Source organism: Phytophthora cinnamomi, assembly GCF_018691715.1.
Source record: "Phytophthora cinnamomi strain GKB4 chromosome Unknown Contig123, whole genome shotgun sequence".
NCBI classification, from domain to species: domain Eukaryota; phylum Oomycota; class Peronosporomycetes; order Peronosporales; family Peronosporaceae; genus Phytophthora; species Phytophthora cinnamomi.
Genome location: NW_027151056.1, coordinates 266,007 through 283,952, shown reverse-complemented (window position 1 = coordinate 283,952; position 17,946 = coordinate 266,007). Strand labels below are relative to the sequence as shown.

Sequence of the window (17,946 nt, the reverse complement as noted above, 5' to 3'; positions counted from 1 at the left end):
GTAATAAATGAAAGTGGTGATTAGTTCGAATCCTCGTCGCTCGGGTCGTACTCGGGGTCTTGGTAGCTCTGTCCGTCAGCTGCTGCCGCGTCGCGACCCCGTCGTCGCGCACTAGCAGCACTGGCCTGCCGGCACTTTGCCTGCAGCAATGTGTGGCTGACAACGCCAATGCGCAGCTCGAAGTTCTTAATCTCAGCAGCGAGCGTCTTGAGCGCGTCCTTGATGTGAACGAGCGGTGACGTGTCTGTCATCTTGGCCCCGCGCTCGTCCATGACACCCTTGGTCTCCTTCAGCTGCTCCGTGGTCTCGGCGTACTCTGTCGTCATGACATTGACGCGGTCAGCTCCTGCCTTGCTGACCTCTGTCGCGGCCTGCAGTTTCTCCTTGAGCACCGTGTACTCCTGTCTCAAGTGCTCGTACTGGTTGTTCAGCGTCTTCTCCTTCGCTCCCATGCGCCCCACGGCCTCCGTGAGCTGCGTGCCGAGCAGGCGCAGCTGGGCGTTAGCGCGCGGCAGCAGCTCGCGCATGACCGTTTCGTGGTCTCTCGAGCGTTCGATGTGCGCGTGCCACTCCTTGCCCGCCGCTGCTGCACCGGCACCGCCTTTCAGCTTGAGCCGCGGGCCGACGCGCTCGAGCTCGGTCTTCCAGAGCAGCGGGTCCACCTCGCTCATGATCATCTGCTGGAAGCTCTGGTCCAGGTCGTGCTGGTCCTCGGCGGCCTTCCCGCTTCGCACCAGATCGCTGTAGAGTTCCTCGGCCTCCTCCTCCGCGCCGGGCAGCGCATTGTCGTCGTTGTCGTTGGCCGTGTCCACCTCGGCGTCGTCGTCCACCTCAGCCTCGTCGGCGAAGTCCTCCTTGGGGTACTGCGGCCGCGGCCAGTCGAAGCGGCGAGCGGCAAGCGCCTGGTCGCAGATGAAGTCGAGAGCAGCGCACGCGGCCTCGCCGTAGCCGAGCTTGAGCTTGGAGGCCGGGAAGTCGAGCGGGAAGCCCATGGTCTTGAGCGTCAGGATGAGCTTGTTGACGCTCGTGTTGGGGTCGTCGTACTTGTCCACGACGAAGTCCTGGCCGCAGCTCTTGAGCAGGAAGGTCACGAGGTCCAGGAAGCTCTTGAACTGCGCGCTGCCGTTGGCTCCCGCGCCCAGCACGGCAAACTGCGTCTCGCTGAAGGGCGCGAAGCTCTTCTTCTTGCCGAACTCGCGCTCGTACTGCAGCACGCGCAGCTTCTCCAGCACGTTGCCCATGAGCGTCACGCTCACGTCCTGCACACAACCGCACAAGAACACGACGTCAGCTCGCCCGCCCGCCTCCACACTGCTGACACGACCCAACTTACGTCGCGCGGCGCCTGCTGCTCGGCCGCGCCCGCGCCTTCGGCCTCGTCCGCCATGGGAGAAATGGCTACATGCGTCTCTTCAAGATCGATCTCGTAACGCTTCTACAGCTCACCAGCACATGTAGCCATGCTCCAGAACTGCACGTAGTGCTCTTGTGCTCCCAAACCACAGCAATAACGCGGCTGCAGGCATGGCGACGTGCGAGGAGCTCTCGGGCGGCGCCGGCGCGGCGCTCGCGTGCCCCGGCGCGGCGGAGCTGCAGGAGGACGTGTCCAGCTCCACGCTGGCGCTGCTGGCGGGCTCGGACCTGCCGTCCGCGGGCTCCAGCGTGGCCACCACGGCGCTGCACCTGGAGCGCTACGCGTCCGAGCTGCTGCTGTGGCTGCAGCGGCCGCGCGCGGCTCCGGCCTGCGCGGCGGACGACGCGCTCTTCTTCTTCGAGACGCGGCACCCGGAGCTGCTGGACGACCTGCCGCTGCTCTTCGCGTGGCTCGCGCTCTTCCTGGCGCAGCACGAGGACGCGGCGCACACGAGCGACGCCAACGACGCCGACGCCAACGACGCGCAGGCCGCGCGCGCCGTGCAGACGCTCGACAGCTGCGGCGACCTGGCCGCCACGGCGCAGCAGTTCGCGCTCAAGAGCGCGCTCACGCTGCTCTACTGGAGGCACGAGACGGACCGCTCGCAGCTGCGCGCGGACGACGAGGACGCCGACGCCGACGCCGACGCGGCCAGCAGCAGGCCCAGGCCCGCCTTCCGCCAGGAGAAGGAGCTGCTGCAGTGGGTGCTGGCCCACCGACAGGTGCCGCTCACGCGCCAGGACGTCGCCAACCACGTGCTGGACCAGTACCCGGTCTTCGCCGCCTCCAAGAGCGCGGCGGCGCTCAAGGTCTGGACCGCGCGCTTCCTCAAGAAGCACCTGCCGCCGCAGTCGTCGCTGGCGTCCGCGCCGCCGGCCGATGGCGCTGCTGCTGTTGGTCCTCAAGTCGGCGTGGACGCCGCGGCCATCGCGCTGGCGGTGCACGCGCAGGAGGAGGACGCGGTGCCGCTGCCGGACGACGTGGTGCAGGCCGCGGCGAGCCCGACGCCGCTGCTGCTGCCGCAGCACCAGAAAGAAACAGAGGACGCAGCGGACGACGCCGCTGCGGTGTCCGATGCAGAGGCGGTGACGGCCTCGCAACATATCGGCAAGCGCCGCTCGTGCTCGGGGCGCTACATGCTCTTCTCGAACGAGTTCAAGCTGCACGCCGTGAACATGCTGGACGAGGGCAAGAGCGTCGCCCAAGTGGCCGAAGAGCTGGGGCTCAAGAACCCCAACTGCCTCAACTACTGGCGGAGCATCCGCGACAAACTCGTCACGGCCGAGAGGAAGCGATTCCGCTTGGCTGGGGGAGGACGGCGCAGCAGCTGCAACTTCGAGGACGAGCTGCTCACGTGGGTCAGCGAGCGGCATCAAGGCGGACAAGGTTCGTGCTGCCCTGCGAACAGGATGGATGCGGTCTAAAGTGAATTGTGCTAACGTTTTGTGCTGGTCACTGCAGGCACGGACGTCAAGGCCGTGCTGGAATATATGAGGCAGTACCATGCGTCCTTCACAGACGGCAAGAAGGAGCCGACGCTGCGCAAATGGATCCTGCGATTCTTCAAGCGCTGCTGGAGAGCTCCGTCCACGTCAATGGACTCACAAGACGCAGAGAAGTCGTATATATTTGTCTAACACGCCGGTAATGGTCGTTTGCACTGTTTGAAAGGGCGGTGGAGCTGCATATCCTTAGTTGATGCGAGTGGCAGTTGGAAGAGGCTGCAATGGAGTCGCGCGCAGGAAGATCAGCGCACCGTCGTCGACCGAAGTCAGCGAGTCAATCGCGGGTGGATGTGTCTGAGATGCTGAGCTCCCTGACAGCCGAGCAGCCCGTTCCGCTTGTGGGCCGACTGCACTTGAATTGGCAGTCCATCCCAACCCAAAAGCAGGCGAAGTTGTACTCATCGTCGACTGCGCAGCTACCTCCTAGCGGAAATAACAAGACCTCGGGACTACCAAAAGTGACTGCACGTTCGAGCGCTAAGACTACCGGTGTTTTACCCGTCCAGAAGCTTTCAAGAATGTGTTCCTCCAGTTTGGCCGCCTTTGAACAGAGTACGTTGTCAGTGCGTTGGTGAGGAAACAGGAGTACTCATTTTGGTGGTGATGTTAATATCAGAATACGCAGCGGAAGACGCGCTAATGCGGTATGTGACCCATGTGATCCGCACCGGATCACCGGTTCGCCGTTCGGAGATCCCCCATGGCAAACGTACGTGCTGTGGGTGTTTATTTTTCAGAGTCTCCTAGGCCTTGTGCTTACTCCGTTTGTGAAAATACCGATAGACACACAACGTAAGGTACGGCCAGAAGAAGATGTGATGTACCTGGTTTATTGCGAAACTCCACCTTGCGGCTTCCGCAATGTGTACTGGCTGACTTTCGCGGACGAAGGCACTGCTCTTCATGGTCACGAATACTTCACGTTAGGCTCCCACGGTCTGACACGCTTCAAAGCTGGTCAGGGTATTGAGTTTTCGGATCTAGCCAGCTGGGTGGATGAAAAGCACGCCTTCGATCACATGACCAACATGAAGGGTTTGGAACGTATCCAGCAAATGATTTTTTTCTTCTCGTGGAAGCGCCAAGCAGTGCAACGACGGTTGCATCGAGTTCAGCAGCGACTCGCTTGCAGTCTTTTCACTTGCCACCCGGTTGCTGCGCCATTGTTGGTGGATGTACGAGATGTATGCGCAGAGATTGAGCGCGAAGCAGAACAAGAATACTCTCAAGCACACACAAGCTACACTATTGAGAGGCTCGCTCACCGCCATCACGAACGTGTGCGTGCGGCAAAATCTGCAATTGCTAAAAAGATCCACTTTCTCTGCGTGGAGATAGCTAATGGCACGCAGAATATTTCACGCTACAAAGAGGGTGAAGGCTGCAGTTACGCCATTACGGACCACGAAGCTTTCAGCAAGGAACTCAGGTTGTCCAGCCTACGAGAGCGAATGTTCGCCTTTCTCCGGCTAGTGGATTGTCACGTAGCTGAAGCGATCTACCAGCATGTTACACTTGTTGTGCGAGACCTTCAAGCTCGAATATGCGGCGTACCATCGATACCATCGATATCATCAGGGACTGCAAATACGCACACTGATGATGTACACACTAGTGGGAACAGGGAGCGGGACGGGCATTTGTGTCGACCCGAAGTGACTGAGGATATTCAAGGGGTGATGCCAACTTCTAGTCAAATGTGCCAATGTGTGAGTTACAGTGTGCAGCAACAAGAGAATGACGCTTTTGTGGTCGCTATCCCAGGTTTGTATGTGAGATTAGAAGACGATGTGAATTTTGATGGAGATGTAAATGCAGCAACGATGCAGTTGGTGCCTACAAAAGTGGAGGTGCTGGACTTTGTGCATTCCATTCTGCTCAAGTACTGCGTAGCTATGGATGGGCTTCCGCGTGTTCTCACGCACGCACGTTTTAAGCACGTGCTGACGCCATTTGTGCCCTCGGTTCGACGAGATTTTGCTGAGAGTTTATTGAAGCCATCACACCTGGTACTCGAGAGTTACGAGCCCGAGCTCCGTGAAATGCGCAGCGCACTTGATATGCACTTTCGACGCATCGGGATACTTCAGCAAGAACATTTGCGATGTGTCCGTGCCATCAAAGTCGCAGAGAGGGAGTCGCCAGTCGAGACGACCAAAAGCGATTGCGCTGCTGACTTAGACGAAGACGGCGCTCGACTTCCACAGCTGCCCGACCTGACCTCCAGTGCAGCAGCCTACGAGCTGGCGCAGAAGACGTGGAGCAGATTCGTCCAGTACTCAAGCAAAGCGGCCCCGATGCTTCAAGTAGGGTACTTGCTTCTCGACCAGAGCTTGTTCGTCGAGAAGCTGCGTGGTCATGTCTCCAAGCGAGTAGCAGAAATGGATGACGCACTACCCTCGATCTATCAGCAGTTTCTTACCAGCCTCCTGGAAGACGTGGATGGTTGCATCGAGAAGGTGACCAAGATTCCTACCAATCTCGCTGAAGCGAATATTTGGCTGGCGCAGGTGACTTCGATGATGCAGACGCATCCGTTCCGGCAGCGGTTAGACACGAAGATCGCAAATCTTGCACGACTGAGGGCGCTCATCAAGGAGCGTGGGATCTTGTCTTTGGACCAAGAAGTGCAAGACTCGATTCGTAAGCTTGAGCTGGCGTGGGAGTCTGTCATCGAGACTTTGTTGATGTGCTTGGCTCGAGTTGAGGAGAGGGGCAGTGAACATCGACGCAGCGTTCTCGACGTGATTAGCAAAGTTGATGAGTACATTACTGGTCAGCTGCAAGTAGTTGTCAAAACGTTCGAGGGGTTTCCGTCTGGATGCGAAGATAAGGAAGGAGTCAGCGGAGATGAAGAAGACGATGATATCTTCAAGAGGCGCGCGGTAGTACAGGTGACTACGCCGACGAAGGAAGAGATGGTGCAGCAGCTTGAAGACCTGGTAGCAATGGACCTAGAGCGAAAGAACGTGGTGCAGCAATTTGAAGAATACGACCGTGAGCACCGCGCGATAATGGATTTACCACCTACGCAACAGGCGGTGTGGACGTCATCTTCTTCAGACTCGGGCTCGGAGAAATTATCGGTGGTGAGCATGGCGGATAAACTACCGAGCGAGCTGTTGCTACTGTATATTGTCACCTCGCTGGAGCTTCGACAATGGTATGAGTCTTGGAAAAAGCTGCGTGAGAGGTGGTTCGGATCTCCACTATCTGGTGTTCATCCCGGAACAATGATCAACCGTATTAAGCAGTTCCGTCGCCGACTGGGGTACGCGTCTTCCCGACTATCACGTTTGTCCTCAGTGCTTCTGCAGGTGCTTCCGTTGCAGCCGTATGATCAACAGCAGGATGTCCAGCACTATGAAGACGAAGACCAGAAGGAATGCGCTTCGTTTGCGAAGAAGGATTTCGAACTTATGCGAGTATTTGACGCTAGCATCGAGGACATGCTGAACTGCAATCGAATTTTCCAGGCGATCAGTGGTGGCGCTTTCTCGGACGCACGCTGGGAGGCCATGAACCAACTGCTCAACGTTCAATCGGGGCCAAATGGTGCTGGTGGACTAACGTTGCGACGTATGAGAGAGAAATGTGACTCCAGTCAGATCGAGGCGTTCCTAGAGTTCTGTGACGGGTGCATTGTGGAAGCAAAGCTTCATGTTAAGTTGGAGCAGGCTCGACATCGACTAGCGCGTATTGAAGTCCGCGTAGAGGAGACCAATTACAGCGTCCGGTGTGAGGGCATCACGGAGGCACTTGCTCAATTGGATGATATCGCGGTCGAGTTGAAGCTTTGCTTGTTTGGTCAGAATCCAGAGCTCCATCTTTGCCTGGAACTACGGGCCGACATGGAGCAGAAGATAGCGATATGCGAGCACATCCTTTCATACCAGAAATATTGGCGACTGCGGTGCGAAGCGACAAAACTGCACGAAGTTGATGAGTTCTTTTCCAAGCGGTTCACTGGCGGTGGCGGGAGTAACTTCGCTGTTTCTCGAGCTCGAACGGCGCAACATAAATCTGGACTGAAGCAGGAGCAGGCTTTGTGGCAAGCATTTCTCGAAGCGAGTCATGCCTGGAGTGATCGACTTCGGCGGTTGTTCTTCGTGAGCCCCCACCAACCGCAACACGAGCAAGCCAAAACAGCTCAAAGTGCGCTGTTAGGGAAGAAGAGAAATGCCTTAACTGTGTCCGCCCCAGCTACGACAATGGCTCTAAAGCAACGATTTAGCGTTGCAACCAAGTCCATGAACTGCACCTTAGACGATGTCATGGAGAGCTTCGGCGGCTTTGATTTCGAGACTAACCTAGCCGCATGTGAGCGAGGAATGGAACTGGTTCAAAGCTACCTCGACTCAGTGCGAGAGAAGCTCCCTCGGATGTATTGCCTCGACGAAACAACTATGCTTCGGCTCCTGCTGCGAGATTCCGATATACAGCAACTTCATCAGTCCCTTGCAATTTGCTTCCCTCGTGTTCACCGCTTCGCAATTTCTCGTGCAGCCAACCGCGTTGGTTCTAGCGTGGAGATCTACGGTACTCTCGGCGCACCTGTGAGGGCCAGTAAGACAGATGGCACCATTGTCATAGCGGGGATCGACGGTGTGCAGGGTAGTGACGAGATATCCGAGAAATGTGGCTGCTTCCGCCTCCCTGTGGCCAAAATCGGTCGAGTCAAGTTTTGGTTCACCCGACTCGAGGAAGAAATTTCATCGATGGTGCGAGCAGATCTAAAGCGCGCGTTTGAATGGGCTACGTTTGATCCCGACAGTCCGCACTTCGTTACATACGATTCTCTTCTACCTCAGTCCCTCGCCACCGCATCAGGACTTCGGTTTACGTTCGAAATGAACCGTGCTCTTCGTTCACAGGAGCATGAAGTGATGATGGAACGGCTACATCGACTTGGACTGACCGTAGATGAAAGGTTGAGCACTCTCGTGGCTATGCGGCGCACCGACAAAACAATCTTGAAATCCATTCGGCTGGACAACGTGATTTTGCTCACGGTAATGCAAGAGAGCATATTGCGGCGTATTGTGGAGTTAATTGGCCAAGGACAACACGAAGACGCTTTGTTTTTCTGGGGCATGCAATTCCAGACCCGAGCATTTGCAGAAGTCATATCGCCAGCTGCCCCCACAACTCAACCGAGCCCAGCAAAACACGGCAAAGTAGAGAGGAATGAGTTATTTCCTGCCAGCTCTGACTTCTTGAAGGCGCCCTCCTCGAGCCAAAGTGGTCAATCTGTGAACGTGTCTGTGTGTTGTCAAGTAGCCCATCTGCAGGTACCGTTGGGTCAGGAATTCGTGGGATGGGGGAAGCTCGCCATTATATCTCCGTTCACACAACGCTGTTCGTACGCGCTCTTCAGTGCTCTAAGGATGCATCACACCGCACTAGTTGTGCCTTATAGCCCGCACCAAGCTGGAACAGACCCCGCGTCGTTGCTGTGGGGAGTCACTCAAGCGCTTATGAGACCATGCATCGAGTTTTCATGCAACCCCAGCGCTGGCGTCACAACTATTCGCCACTTCAATAACTTGATACGCGCCGTGTCAAGATTGAATGGATTTCTCATCGTTCGAGACCTGCTACATCTCTCGGCTGCGCTTATTGGAGTAGTGCGAGAAAGCATGGTTCAACAATTTCATCAAATTTCTCATGCTGGGAGTTCCAACTCGCATCATCCACAGCAGCAGGCTGTTCCCAACTCGCTGGTTCTGCCTCGTCATTTTGGCACCTGGTCGTATGGCGCTAGTGCCATCTTCTTTTCGTTGAAGTCTTACGAGGATTTACAAAAGAGCGGCTTGGTCCAAGCGATTCGAACGCAATTTCGTGCTGTTGCTGTGACTCGACCGGCCATCCAGTACCTCGTCGAATGTTTGCTAGTGGCTGACGGGTTCACGGTGGAGCAGATACGTAAACTCAACGTTGTCCAGACTTTCGAAACGATTGAGACTATGGAAATCGGAACAACCTACTCACTTAATATCGAGTTACTGATCTCGCGAGTAGTCGAAGAGGCTCAGCGCCTCCGGGAGCTCTATCGGGTGGTGTGGGATGTAAATCCTCTCGCGTCTGGAGAAAATGTCGTGAATGCTCTGTTCCAAAGCCGGAGTGATTCCATGAGGATGCAGGTTCGCGAAGGACAGTGCATCTTTCGTCACGCATTCGACTCGTCAATCAAAGCCATGCTGACTGAGAAACGAGGATCTGATGGCAAAGAATCAGTAGAACAGTTCAACGTTTTGTTGGTGCGTGCGTTCCCACTATCGGAGGGCGGAAGACTGGTGTCAAAAAGCAAAGGGGATGAGGAGGCTGTAGCTGCTGCTGTTTCAATTTACCTGGAAAGCGCGTACTCGCTCCCCACAGGTTGCGAGCACTTCGAACTGATTATGGAGCTTTGGAGAGCTTTACAGACATTTCCAGCTGCACTTGTGTACGGGTCGCCTGGAAGCGGCAAAACAACTTGTGTTACGGCGTTGCACCGCGCACTGGTAGTACTGGAGTTGAGTGAACAGAACGATGACGATGACGAAGCAGGGCGAAGGAACGGCCACGTCAAGCCGCCGTCAGCGATGAAGCAACTTATCGTTCTCAACCCGCAGCTTCTAACTCTAGACCAATTCTACACCAGTATATCGGTCGCATGCGGAGCGGCAGACAACAACAGTAAAAGCAAACGAAAGGCCCCAGAGTCAGACTCACTGAAGTGGATTCTGGTGGATGGAGAGGTGGACGACGGCGTAATTGATCGACTACTACAAGGCGACAATCGGGCTTGCATCTCTAGCTCTTCACTGCCAACCTCTTCGATCCTGTATCGAGACCAGAACTCTTGTGTGCTGTCTGGCGATTGCGCAGATCCACTTGATAGCCCTCGGCTGCTGTTCGAAGTGACCAGCCTGGCAAACTTGTCTCCGTCAGCGCTTCAAAGGTGCTGGGCTTTACATGTTCCAGCGCATTGTATTACGGTTGCGAGCATCATCGTGGCGTGGCGAACTCGTTGGGAGAACCAGCTCGTGTTCCCACCAGACTCTCGCGGGTTTGAGGCTATGGCAGCAGTTTTCAAGACGGTTCAGATACTTGTATCAAACATTTGCGTGAGCTTTGTTATGGAGGAGTCAGCTTACAACCGCGGTGGGGTAGCCGAAGAATTGGCGAATACTGAGGCCCTTCGACTAGGCTACCTCTCACTGAATCACATCACCCAAACTGCGTTGACGTTTGTCTCGATCTGCTGTTTCCAGAACAAGTCGCTGCTGCAAGAACTGTCCTATCTGCGCCTAGTGGAGCTTACTACCTTCGCAGTTCTGTGGGGGTTTGTTGGCCATCTTCCTGACCCATTTAAGCCAAAGCTGGAAAATTATGTGCGCATGAAGAGCAAGGAATACAGCGACATCAAGCACTTGGTGGAGTTGCCACGCGGGCTTCTGGACGCGGACCACTTCGAGGACGTCTGGGATGAGCTGCAGCCGAGGTTTGCGGCTATTCAGTCGACGACAGAAGCTAGTAACCGAGCGAAGGTCGACACTAAGATTCAAAGCGCTTTCGATCCCTCAAGTGGCCAAGTTCTGGTTGTGGTTCCGGCAGTAAGCTCTTTGATGCGTATCTGTACAGTGCTGCTTCACTCGTGGCACTCGTTCTTGCTCATAGGCCCAACAGCAAGCGGTAAAACGTCGCTGTTGCGTTGGCTTATGCATCAGAATCGTGAGGCGGAAGCGGCAGAAATGAAAATCGAGACATCCTTAGATGAGCGCCACGTTCATGGAATTCTCGACTGGACGGGAGTTCCTGCGGCCTGGTTTCACCCGTTAGATCCACATGATGATGCTGCGAGTTCCCGAGCGAAGATGCGAGAGGAGACGGAGCTTTTCGCTGGGCGTTCAAGGCACTCGTTCGTTTTTCTCGACGATTTGGATGCAACTGGAGAAGTCACGGATGGTATAGCTATACAATTTGTTCGCACAATGCTTGATCATCGCATCGGTTATAGCTCCAAGCATGGAGGATTCCACAGTGTGGAGAAGCAAGTCGGGGCGGGTATGCGTCTTGACGAGACGGAAGTCAGTCTGTCGCCGACTGTGGCTCGCTTGCTGCGGCACTTCGTGGTCTTCAGAGTTCCTACATACACGCAAAAAGAGCTGCTGAGCGTATTCCGTATCAAGTTCCAGCATCATTTTAGAGTACAAGTTTCACGAATGGATATTGAACGCCGTCTTTCAGCGAAGGGAGGAATGGGAGGTCCTGGCAGCAGCCAGCAACTTCCCCTCGAAGAAGTGATTCTCAGAGCAAGTGTTGATTTCGCGCTGGAGATGTCCAGCATCCAGCAGTTAGGAGACGTCGTCCACCCGTGTCTGTGCCTATTCAACCTACACCACATCAACATGCTGCTGGAACGATCACTCGTATTCGCAGCAGGCGTCTCGGCAACGAAGAAATCCGATACGAACTCACCAACTCCTGCGCCTGAAGGCACGACACTGGTAACGTTGGGCAAGGCCCATCAAAGCTGGCTGAGCGAGTTGCAGGGTTTATTCCTCGCGAATTGTCCCGCAGAGACCCCGGTTCTCAGTACGCAGCCAGTGAAACTCGGCAGCCCAACAGAATCAAGCAGCGATGATACGCAGCGCAAGATATCGGCGTTGCTGCGCCACCTAAGTGAAAAATATTTCAGCGTTGCGATTCGTAGCAGCAACGACAATAGTCTGCCGATCTCAGTGGAGGCACTGCACTGTTTGGTGAAGTTGGACGAGAATCACGTGCAAGCTCCTCTTCTTCAGCCACGACTGGGTCAGCTTCATGGATTGTTGAATGAATACATTACGGTAGCTAGTGGAGTCTCGCGACGCGCTTCCGAACAAGCGCGCGCAGCAACCAGCGGAAGTAATTTAGCCTCTTCGCCCGTGGAACTGGTCTCGAGCATCTTGATGGAGATTGCTGCTTCGTCTACGTGTTCGGATGCAGGCAAGTCCAGTCGAACTTACTCACGTGGCCAACTCGCTGCTCTTGAGATGAAGCTGTTGCTCAGTAGCTCGTGGTGCCTTACGCAAGCGTCACACCTTATCCACGCGCTGAGTCAGCAGCAATTGGTTGTGGTTTCATCGTTGTCAGAGCACAGTCGGCTACTGTCGGAACGACTGCTGCGGTTTTCGTGCGACCTTCACGGATACAAAGTTCAGTGTGTGGACGAGCAAACGAGCGGCGACCGAGCTTTGAGTGACCACCACAAACACGTCATTCGACAAGTGATAGGCGCCGCGGGTGTTCGTCGAGAACGAGTCGCACTATGGGTTCGCCAACGTCAGTTGAGCTCCGGAGCGTCAGATTCTATGTGCTTGCTGGATTTCATACAGGAGTTGTGCTTAGAGAAGCTGCCCTCGCTGACACTTCTATCCGGTGGCGAAGAGCTACGCGACGAGCTGGTTCTTAGCTGCATTCAATCCCGAAAACAGCTCGAAATCGTCACGGAGGCTGAGCTTATGGCTGAGTTTCAGCGACGACTGCAGCAGAATCTGCGCGTGTGCATTTTGGAAGAATCCACCGGCGATCAATTCACTAGAGACGTACAGCAGACACCTAATGTCTTACAACCGGGTAAGACATTCGTATCGTGGATGAAAACGCGGCCGTCGTGTCATTGGCGTCGTCTGAGTTTCACCGACTTGGAGTTACAACGCTTAATCCCCGAGGTGGCGAAAGCTACGCTATCGTCGCAAGATCTATGTGGAGTAGCGTGGGGGCTGCAGCACATTGCGAGATACGTGTTGCTGTGTCAGAACGTGCATTTACTGATGGTGCGGATGGCTTCAATGATGGCGAGTCCAGCCTCTCAGCTCGACTACTTTCTGTCATTTATGGCGAATATCACGGTGGAATTCGGGGCTAAATGTAAGGCCCACCACAAGAAAATCGCTCGCCTTGAGAATGCCATCGCGACTCTAACATTCGTTAGGGACAAGGTTGTGCCCACACTTGAGCGTCTCAAACAGAAGTTCGAACTTCAGAACGCAGCGTTTCAAGCGGAGTTAGGCAGCATTTTACAGCAAGAGGAGATGGAAGAGCAACAGGACAGCGATATCGATACGGAGACGGAAGAACCTCCTGAGGAGAAGCCACCCGTCAACCCTGAGATTGTGGAAGCGCGTTGGATAGTGCGTTCACAACGTGAAGAGCTGGCGATGACGAGCTGCGAGACTAAGTTGCGGCTTGGAGAAGTGTCGAGGCTCCTGGCGGAATGGCATCACGTGGCCAGTCGAATAAATACCCTCTTCACGAAATGGACCCAGGAACTTGACCGAGAGAAAAGCAAAACGGAGTATGAGATTATGGAAGTCGCGGTGTATGTTGCTGCTCAGCGAGCATATGCATACGTGACGTCATTTCCGTCAGGAAAACACAGTTCTTGTCTACATCTCCTAGCTGATCTAATTCTTGAGAACGTCGTGGACGATAGCAACAGTTCCACTGAGAAGCGTATACGCGACAGCCCAACCGACGATGCCACTGAGGATGAAAGCTTCTGGATCGTACGTTTAATATGGATGTCTCGCTTCCCGTTTCTCCGTAACACGGCGATCTGCCGTACCGTTCAACTCGCTGACGAGCTGTGCGATCATGTCCCCGTTTTCGTTGACACTACGGGGGTATTCCAGAGGTTTCTGGTGCACATTTTCTCGGGTCACACGCTGTTTTCCACCCTTCCTGGCTGCGGGTCAGCGGGTGAAGTGGAATGCGAAAATCTGAGCGTGACCAAGGAGTCAATTGTCATTTCTTGTGATGACCCAAAGCTCGAGTTCCAACTACAAGACGCTCAGCGACTTGGGGTACCCGTACTCTTACTCAATTTCCGCAGCTCTGACAAAGCGCTTCTGGATCGATTGCAACCGTTTCTCGCTCACTCGCGCCTCTCACACGCCCCGCCTCGGCGTTCGGTACTGCAGGAGCTCACCATGAAGTACTACGAGGAACAGCACAAGCAAAAACAGAGGAAGACGTCGATCGCTGGTTCTGCTATGGCAGCGATGTCGTCTTTGGCGCAGACCGCAGCAGCGCTTGGTGGCGGAGTAGCCATGATGGCTCGGCGTGCTGTGAGAGCGGGCAAACACAAAACAGTAACAATTGATCCGATGGCTGTAGCTGCTGTTGTCTCCAGCACGTCGACCACGACACCGGCGCAAAACGAGATCAGCAGAACCCCCGATCGGCATGATGCCCGGGGGAAAAGCCCAATAAATAGCGGCAGCACGGCCAACGCGTGCTGCTTTCAGATCTACGCGGTGACTGCGACACCGGTTCCTCTGCATGTACAGCATGATCTGGTGGCCCAATTCGCACACTTCGTCATATCACTACCCGATCCAGAGCTGGAGGGTTTGATGCAGCACTCACTGCTGGCAAAGACGCAGCCCAAGTTGCTTCAGGAGCTTCGAGGGGAGCAGATTGGTGTCGCTGAGTGTTGGGTCAAAATGAGGCAGAGCCGTGATCAGCTCATGCAGCTCTTGGAGACATTAAAACCAATAGTCGTTGAAGACGAATCTCCGTTTGCATGGCGGAAAGGAAGCACTCAGGTCACGGTTCAGCTGCAAGAGCGCTACAGCGAACTCGCCTTGCAGTTCTCCAAAGAGTACCAGGCCGAACTCGTGTGGAGCTCCCGAGAAAATGGTCTCCAAGACAAATACGACGAGCTTGCTGCTGCTTCCATGTCTTTCACCTCGACAGCTAACGAAGTAGTTGTTGTCGCTCGGTGTATGTCAGCCATGTCGTCGCTGCAGCTTGGGATGCGGTCGTCAGCATTCTACCCGCAAAGCTTTCGATATCTTGAGAGTGCTGTGACTCAGCGACTCGCCGCTCAGGGCGACAGCATTAGTGGGCTCTCTGTGGACGGGTTGAAGGCAATAGTGGGTCGAATTGGCTCTGGGTTCGTCTCGAGTTCACACCGACAACTCCTAAGCCTGCTACTGGTGTTACGCCAACAAGCGCGCATCCTTGAGTCACCGAAAGGCGATAAACCCGGAGTTGCAGTTTGGAAGGAAGCTGTAGTTTGGCTTGTTACGAGCCGTATTCGCAGAACAGCTCTCAACACCTTCGATTCTTTTCAACGGCTAGATGACAGTGTTGAACAGGAAACAGGAGTGGGAATAATTTCTAAACGTCGAAGCTCGCTGAAGTCGCCTGGTGATTCAGGTTCCTCTCTCGTGGAACGTTTACGACGGCGAGTTAAACTGTGTGCATACCTTTTCAACGGGTGGAAGTCTTCACGGAACAGCACAAATGCACGTGGAAAACACCCGAAAGCCCCACACCCACTGCTCCACAGCGCAACCTCGACTACTTTACGAAAAGCTGAGAGCAACCAGTCTGATAGCAGTGAAAGGAAAGAGTTGGCAATTGAACGGCTTCAGCAAAATTTGGACAGCCTTTTGTCTGCGTCCGAGACTTTCTGGTACGAGTGGAAGAGCAGTCGAGTGCGCCTGCAGTTGGATGTGGAACGTCTCATTCGCAATCTGGGCTACCAACAGATGCTGACACCAAGGTCCACCGAGAGAACCAGCTCGATGTTCACGACGCCAATCGCTTTGTGCAGTCTCGAAGGTACGGTGGCATGTTATAAGCTCGCGGAGACGGAAATTTCACCGGGTTCCTGGCAGTCGATGCTACTGCCGCTGTTGCTAGCTAAAACCTTTTTCCCAATCTGTTTCGCCGATGTGTTGGAGATCTACTTGCGACAGTGGGAATACCAACAAACCACCTTATCAACGTGTCTGGAGGACAGACTTCAAGCACCGATGACGAACAATTTAGAAACAAACAGTGATGAGCTGTGGACGGCTTGGCAGACCCCAACATCACTAGTTGTCGACATATCCCCGTCGCGTGGCAAAAACACTCGCGCGCATCTACCACGGGCACTTATTATGTATATGCCCGATGAACGGAGCCATGTGGAGTTAAAGCTGGCCGTCTGGGGGGATATCACTGCGTTTGTCGATACTGACGTGGATAATGTAGCTCTTCGAGAGGCGCTGACCATGTTGATAACGACCAAACACAAGTTTGTGTTGGAATTGCTCGACGCAGCCCACGTAGAGTCGGCGCTCGCGTTGGTGTCCCAACTCATCAACGAGCACGCTCTGCTCTCCGTGCCCGAGTGGTATTTGCTGGCCTCGATTGCTGTGGCCACTGGGATTGAGAACGGCAAGTTCGCAGTGATGGATCGAATCGCAGTGTTCCCGCCTGCAGATCAAAGTCAGCTCAGCCTCGTTGTCCGTGACCGCGGACATGGCCATACGGCTGAAAAGGCTGTCAAGCACCAGCTAGTGGATGAATGCGGTGCACCGGAGTCTGTAGCGGCAGCGCTCACGCGTGCTGTGATGGCCAACCACGAGGGAGGAGGCGTCACTGGTCGTAAAGAGAAAGGCTCTCTCATTAGAGATTTAGCAGACCTCGTGCTTCACTTCTCATCAATCGAGGAGGTTACCGTGGACCCTGCAGAGCACCATCACATGACGGATAGGCTTCTTCGACTACTGGAAAACACTAGGAGCACCTTTCGTGAAGGGATCGATATGCTTCAAGGCGACTCGACAAAAACAGCGGTGCTGTCCTCGGCGTTACTAAACGATCTGTTGTCGACTGGAGGCTCTTCGCTCACTCTTCTTGCCGATGAATCGGACGAGGAATGGCTCCCACGGCACTTGATCAATGATGGAGAAGCTGCATTCGAACGACTTTGCTCCAGCTTCTCCCAAGTGAGCAGTCTCTTCGGGTCTCTGCAGACTGCTCGCAAACTCCGAGGCGATTCAACTGCAGATGCGAATGAAGACATGCTATTTTTCCCTTGGCGAGCGTTTGACGTTGAGCTGATCGCTCAGTTGTCTGCATTCGAAGCGGTTCACAATCACCTAACAGCACTTCGGTCGATCCCAACGACAGCCATCACCCAACCTTGGAACCGCCAGCAACAACTGGCATCACTGGTGCGAGGCTACATGCCTTTCGAGTGGATGGTGAGCTTTTTCAGGGGAACGACATGGCCTGCTCAATCAAGCGGCACCGTTTCAGTAGGTCAAATGCTGCTGCTCGTTGCTTGTCGCGTCGGGGTTTTGGTGCGTTGTCTTCGAGGTGATCGCGCGTGGGCTCTCAACTTGGCTGTGGTGAGCGACGCCTGTGAATTTCTCCAGGACATTCACAGCTACACCGCAACGCAAATGGAGCTACCGGTGTCAGCGTTGGTACTGGTGCTTGAGTTGGATTCAGCCTCGGTAGTCGCCGATACACCTACCTCTTCAAGCAAAGAAGACGAGAAGATAAAGAAGAAAGCGCTGGCAGTAGCCAAACAGTTTGCAGCCGTTCGCAACGTTGACAAAAGCCCAAATGACTGGCACGGAGCAGTTTTGTATCACTCGGACGGCGGGGTCGAGTCTTGGGGTATTCGTGTGGAGGGGCTGGTCCTAGTCGAGCAAGCTTCATCGTCGACGACGTTGTATCCGCTGCCAATGTGTCGTCTCATGTGCCAACTGCGCAATGAGGCCCAATCTGCTGTGGAGGCCCCGGTGATTCTGCTGCCATCGTTGTCTCCGTATCAACCGGCACCTTTGATTCCTGAAATTTCCGACTCCGAGAGGGAAGTTGAGCGAGTGCGTATCCTCCTCGGTCGATCCATCAATTCGGTTGTCGACATTGAGTCAAACTTCGCATCAAGCGAGAAGATGGTGTATGCTGTTGGGGTCTCCATCTTCCCAGATGATGACACCACGGATAGCAGCTAACGCAGACTCTGTAAAGATAGCCGGGATGTCTGCTAGACTTGGCATGCCGTGTCATTCATAGCGCGGCTCACGTCTCATGCGACTCGACAGAGCACGCCAGAGTTGAAACTGATGTCACGACGCACTATTTAGAGCTCCAGACGGTGGAGGCTGCGTGCATCTTTGCCTCCAAACCGTTGCTGAAGCTCCCGCACAATAGTTGACGAGACTACTTGTGTGCAGCAACCGGAGTGAATTGATCCCCATCTTC

At 54.8% G+C, this 17,946-nt stretch overlaps 4 protein-coding genes across 4 annotated transcripts; 3 read left to right on the top strand and 1 right to left on the bottom strand.

Annotated features, from left to right (window-relative positions):
• Window positions 1–20: 20 nt before the first annotated feature.
• IUM83_17786 (Intraflagellar Transport Protein 57) lies at window positions 21–1,387 on the bottom strand (the record flags this gene model as incomplete). Its single annotated transcript, XM_067942754.1, has 2 exons — window positions 21–1,259; window positions 1,334–1,387. The coding sequence occupies 2 exons, from the start codon at window positions 1,385–1,387 to the stop codon at window positions 21–23; spliced, it is 1,293 nt and encodes a 430-aa protein (XP_067780897.1).
• A 137-nt stretch (window positions 1,388–1,524) lies between these two features.
• Window positions 1,525–3,051, top strand: IUM83_17785 (UPF0468 protein C16orf80; the record flags this gene model as incomplete). The annotated part of the gene is made up of 2 exons (XM_067942753.1): window positions 1,525–2,800; window positions 2,876–3,051. 2 exons carry the CDS (start codon window positions 1,525–1,527, stop codon window positions 3,049–3,051), a joined length of 1,452 nt encoding a protein of 483 aa, XP_067780890.1.
• Window positions 3,052–3,437: 386 nt separating this feature from the next.
• On the top strand, window positions 3,438–6,786 carry IUM83_17784 (UPF0468 protein C16orf80; the record flags this gene model as incomplete). The annotated part of the gene is made up of 6 exons (XM_067942752.1): window positions 3,438–3,471; window positions 3,536–3,628; window positions 3,703–3,876; window positions 5,101–5,225; window positions 5,331–6,655; window positions 6,732–6,786. The coding sequence occupies 6 exons, from the start codon at window positions 3,438–3,440 to the stop codon at window positions 6,784–6,786; spliced, it is 1,806 nt and encodes a 601-aa protein (XP_067780896.1).
• Window positions 6,787–15,956: 9,170 nt separating this feature from the next.
• IUM83_17783 (uncharacterized protein) lies at window positions 15,957–17,696 on the top strand (the record flags this gene model as incomplete). The annotated part of the gene is made up of 1 exon (XM_067942751.1): window positions 15,957–17,696. The coding sequence occupies one exon, from the start codon at window positions 15,957–15,959 to the stop codon at window positions 17,694–17,696; it is 1,740 nt and encodes a 579-aa protein (XP_067780889.1).
• Window positions 17,697–17,946: the final 250 nt, after the last annotated feature.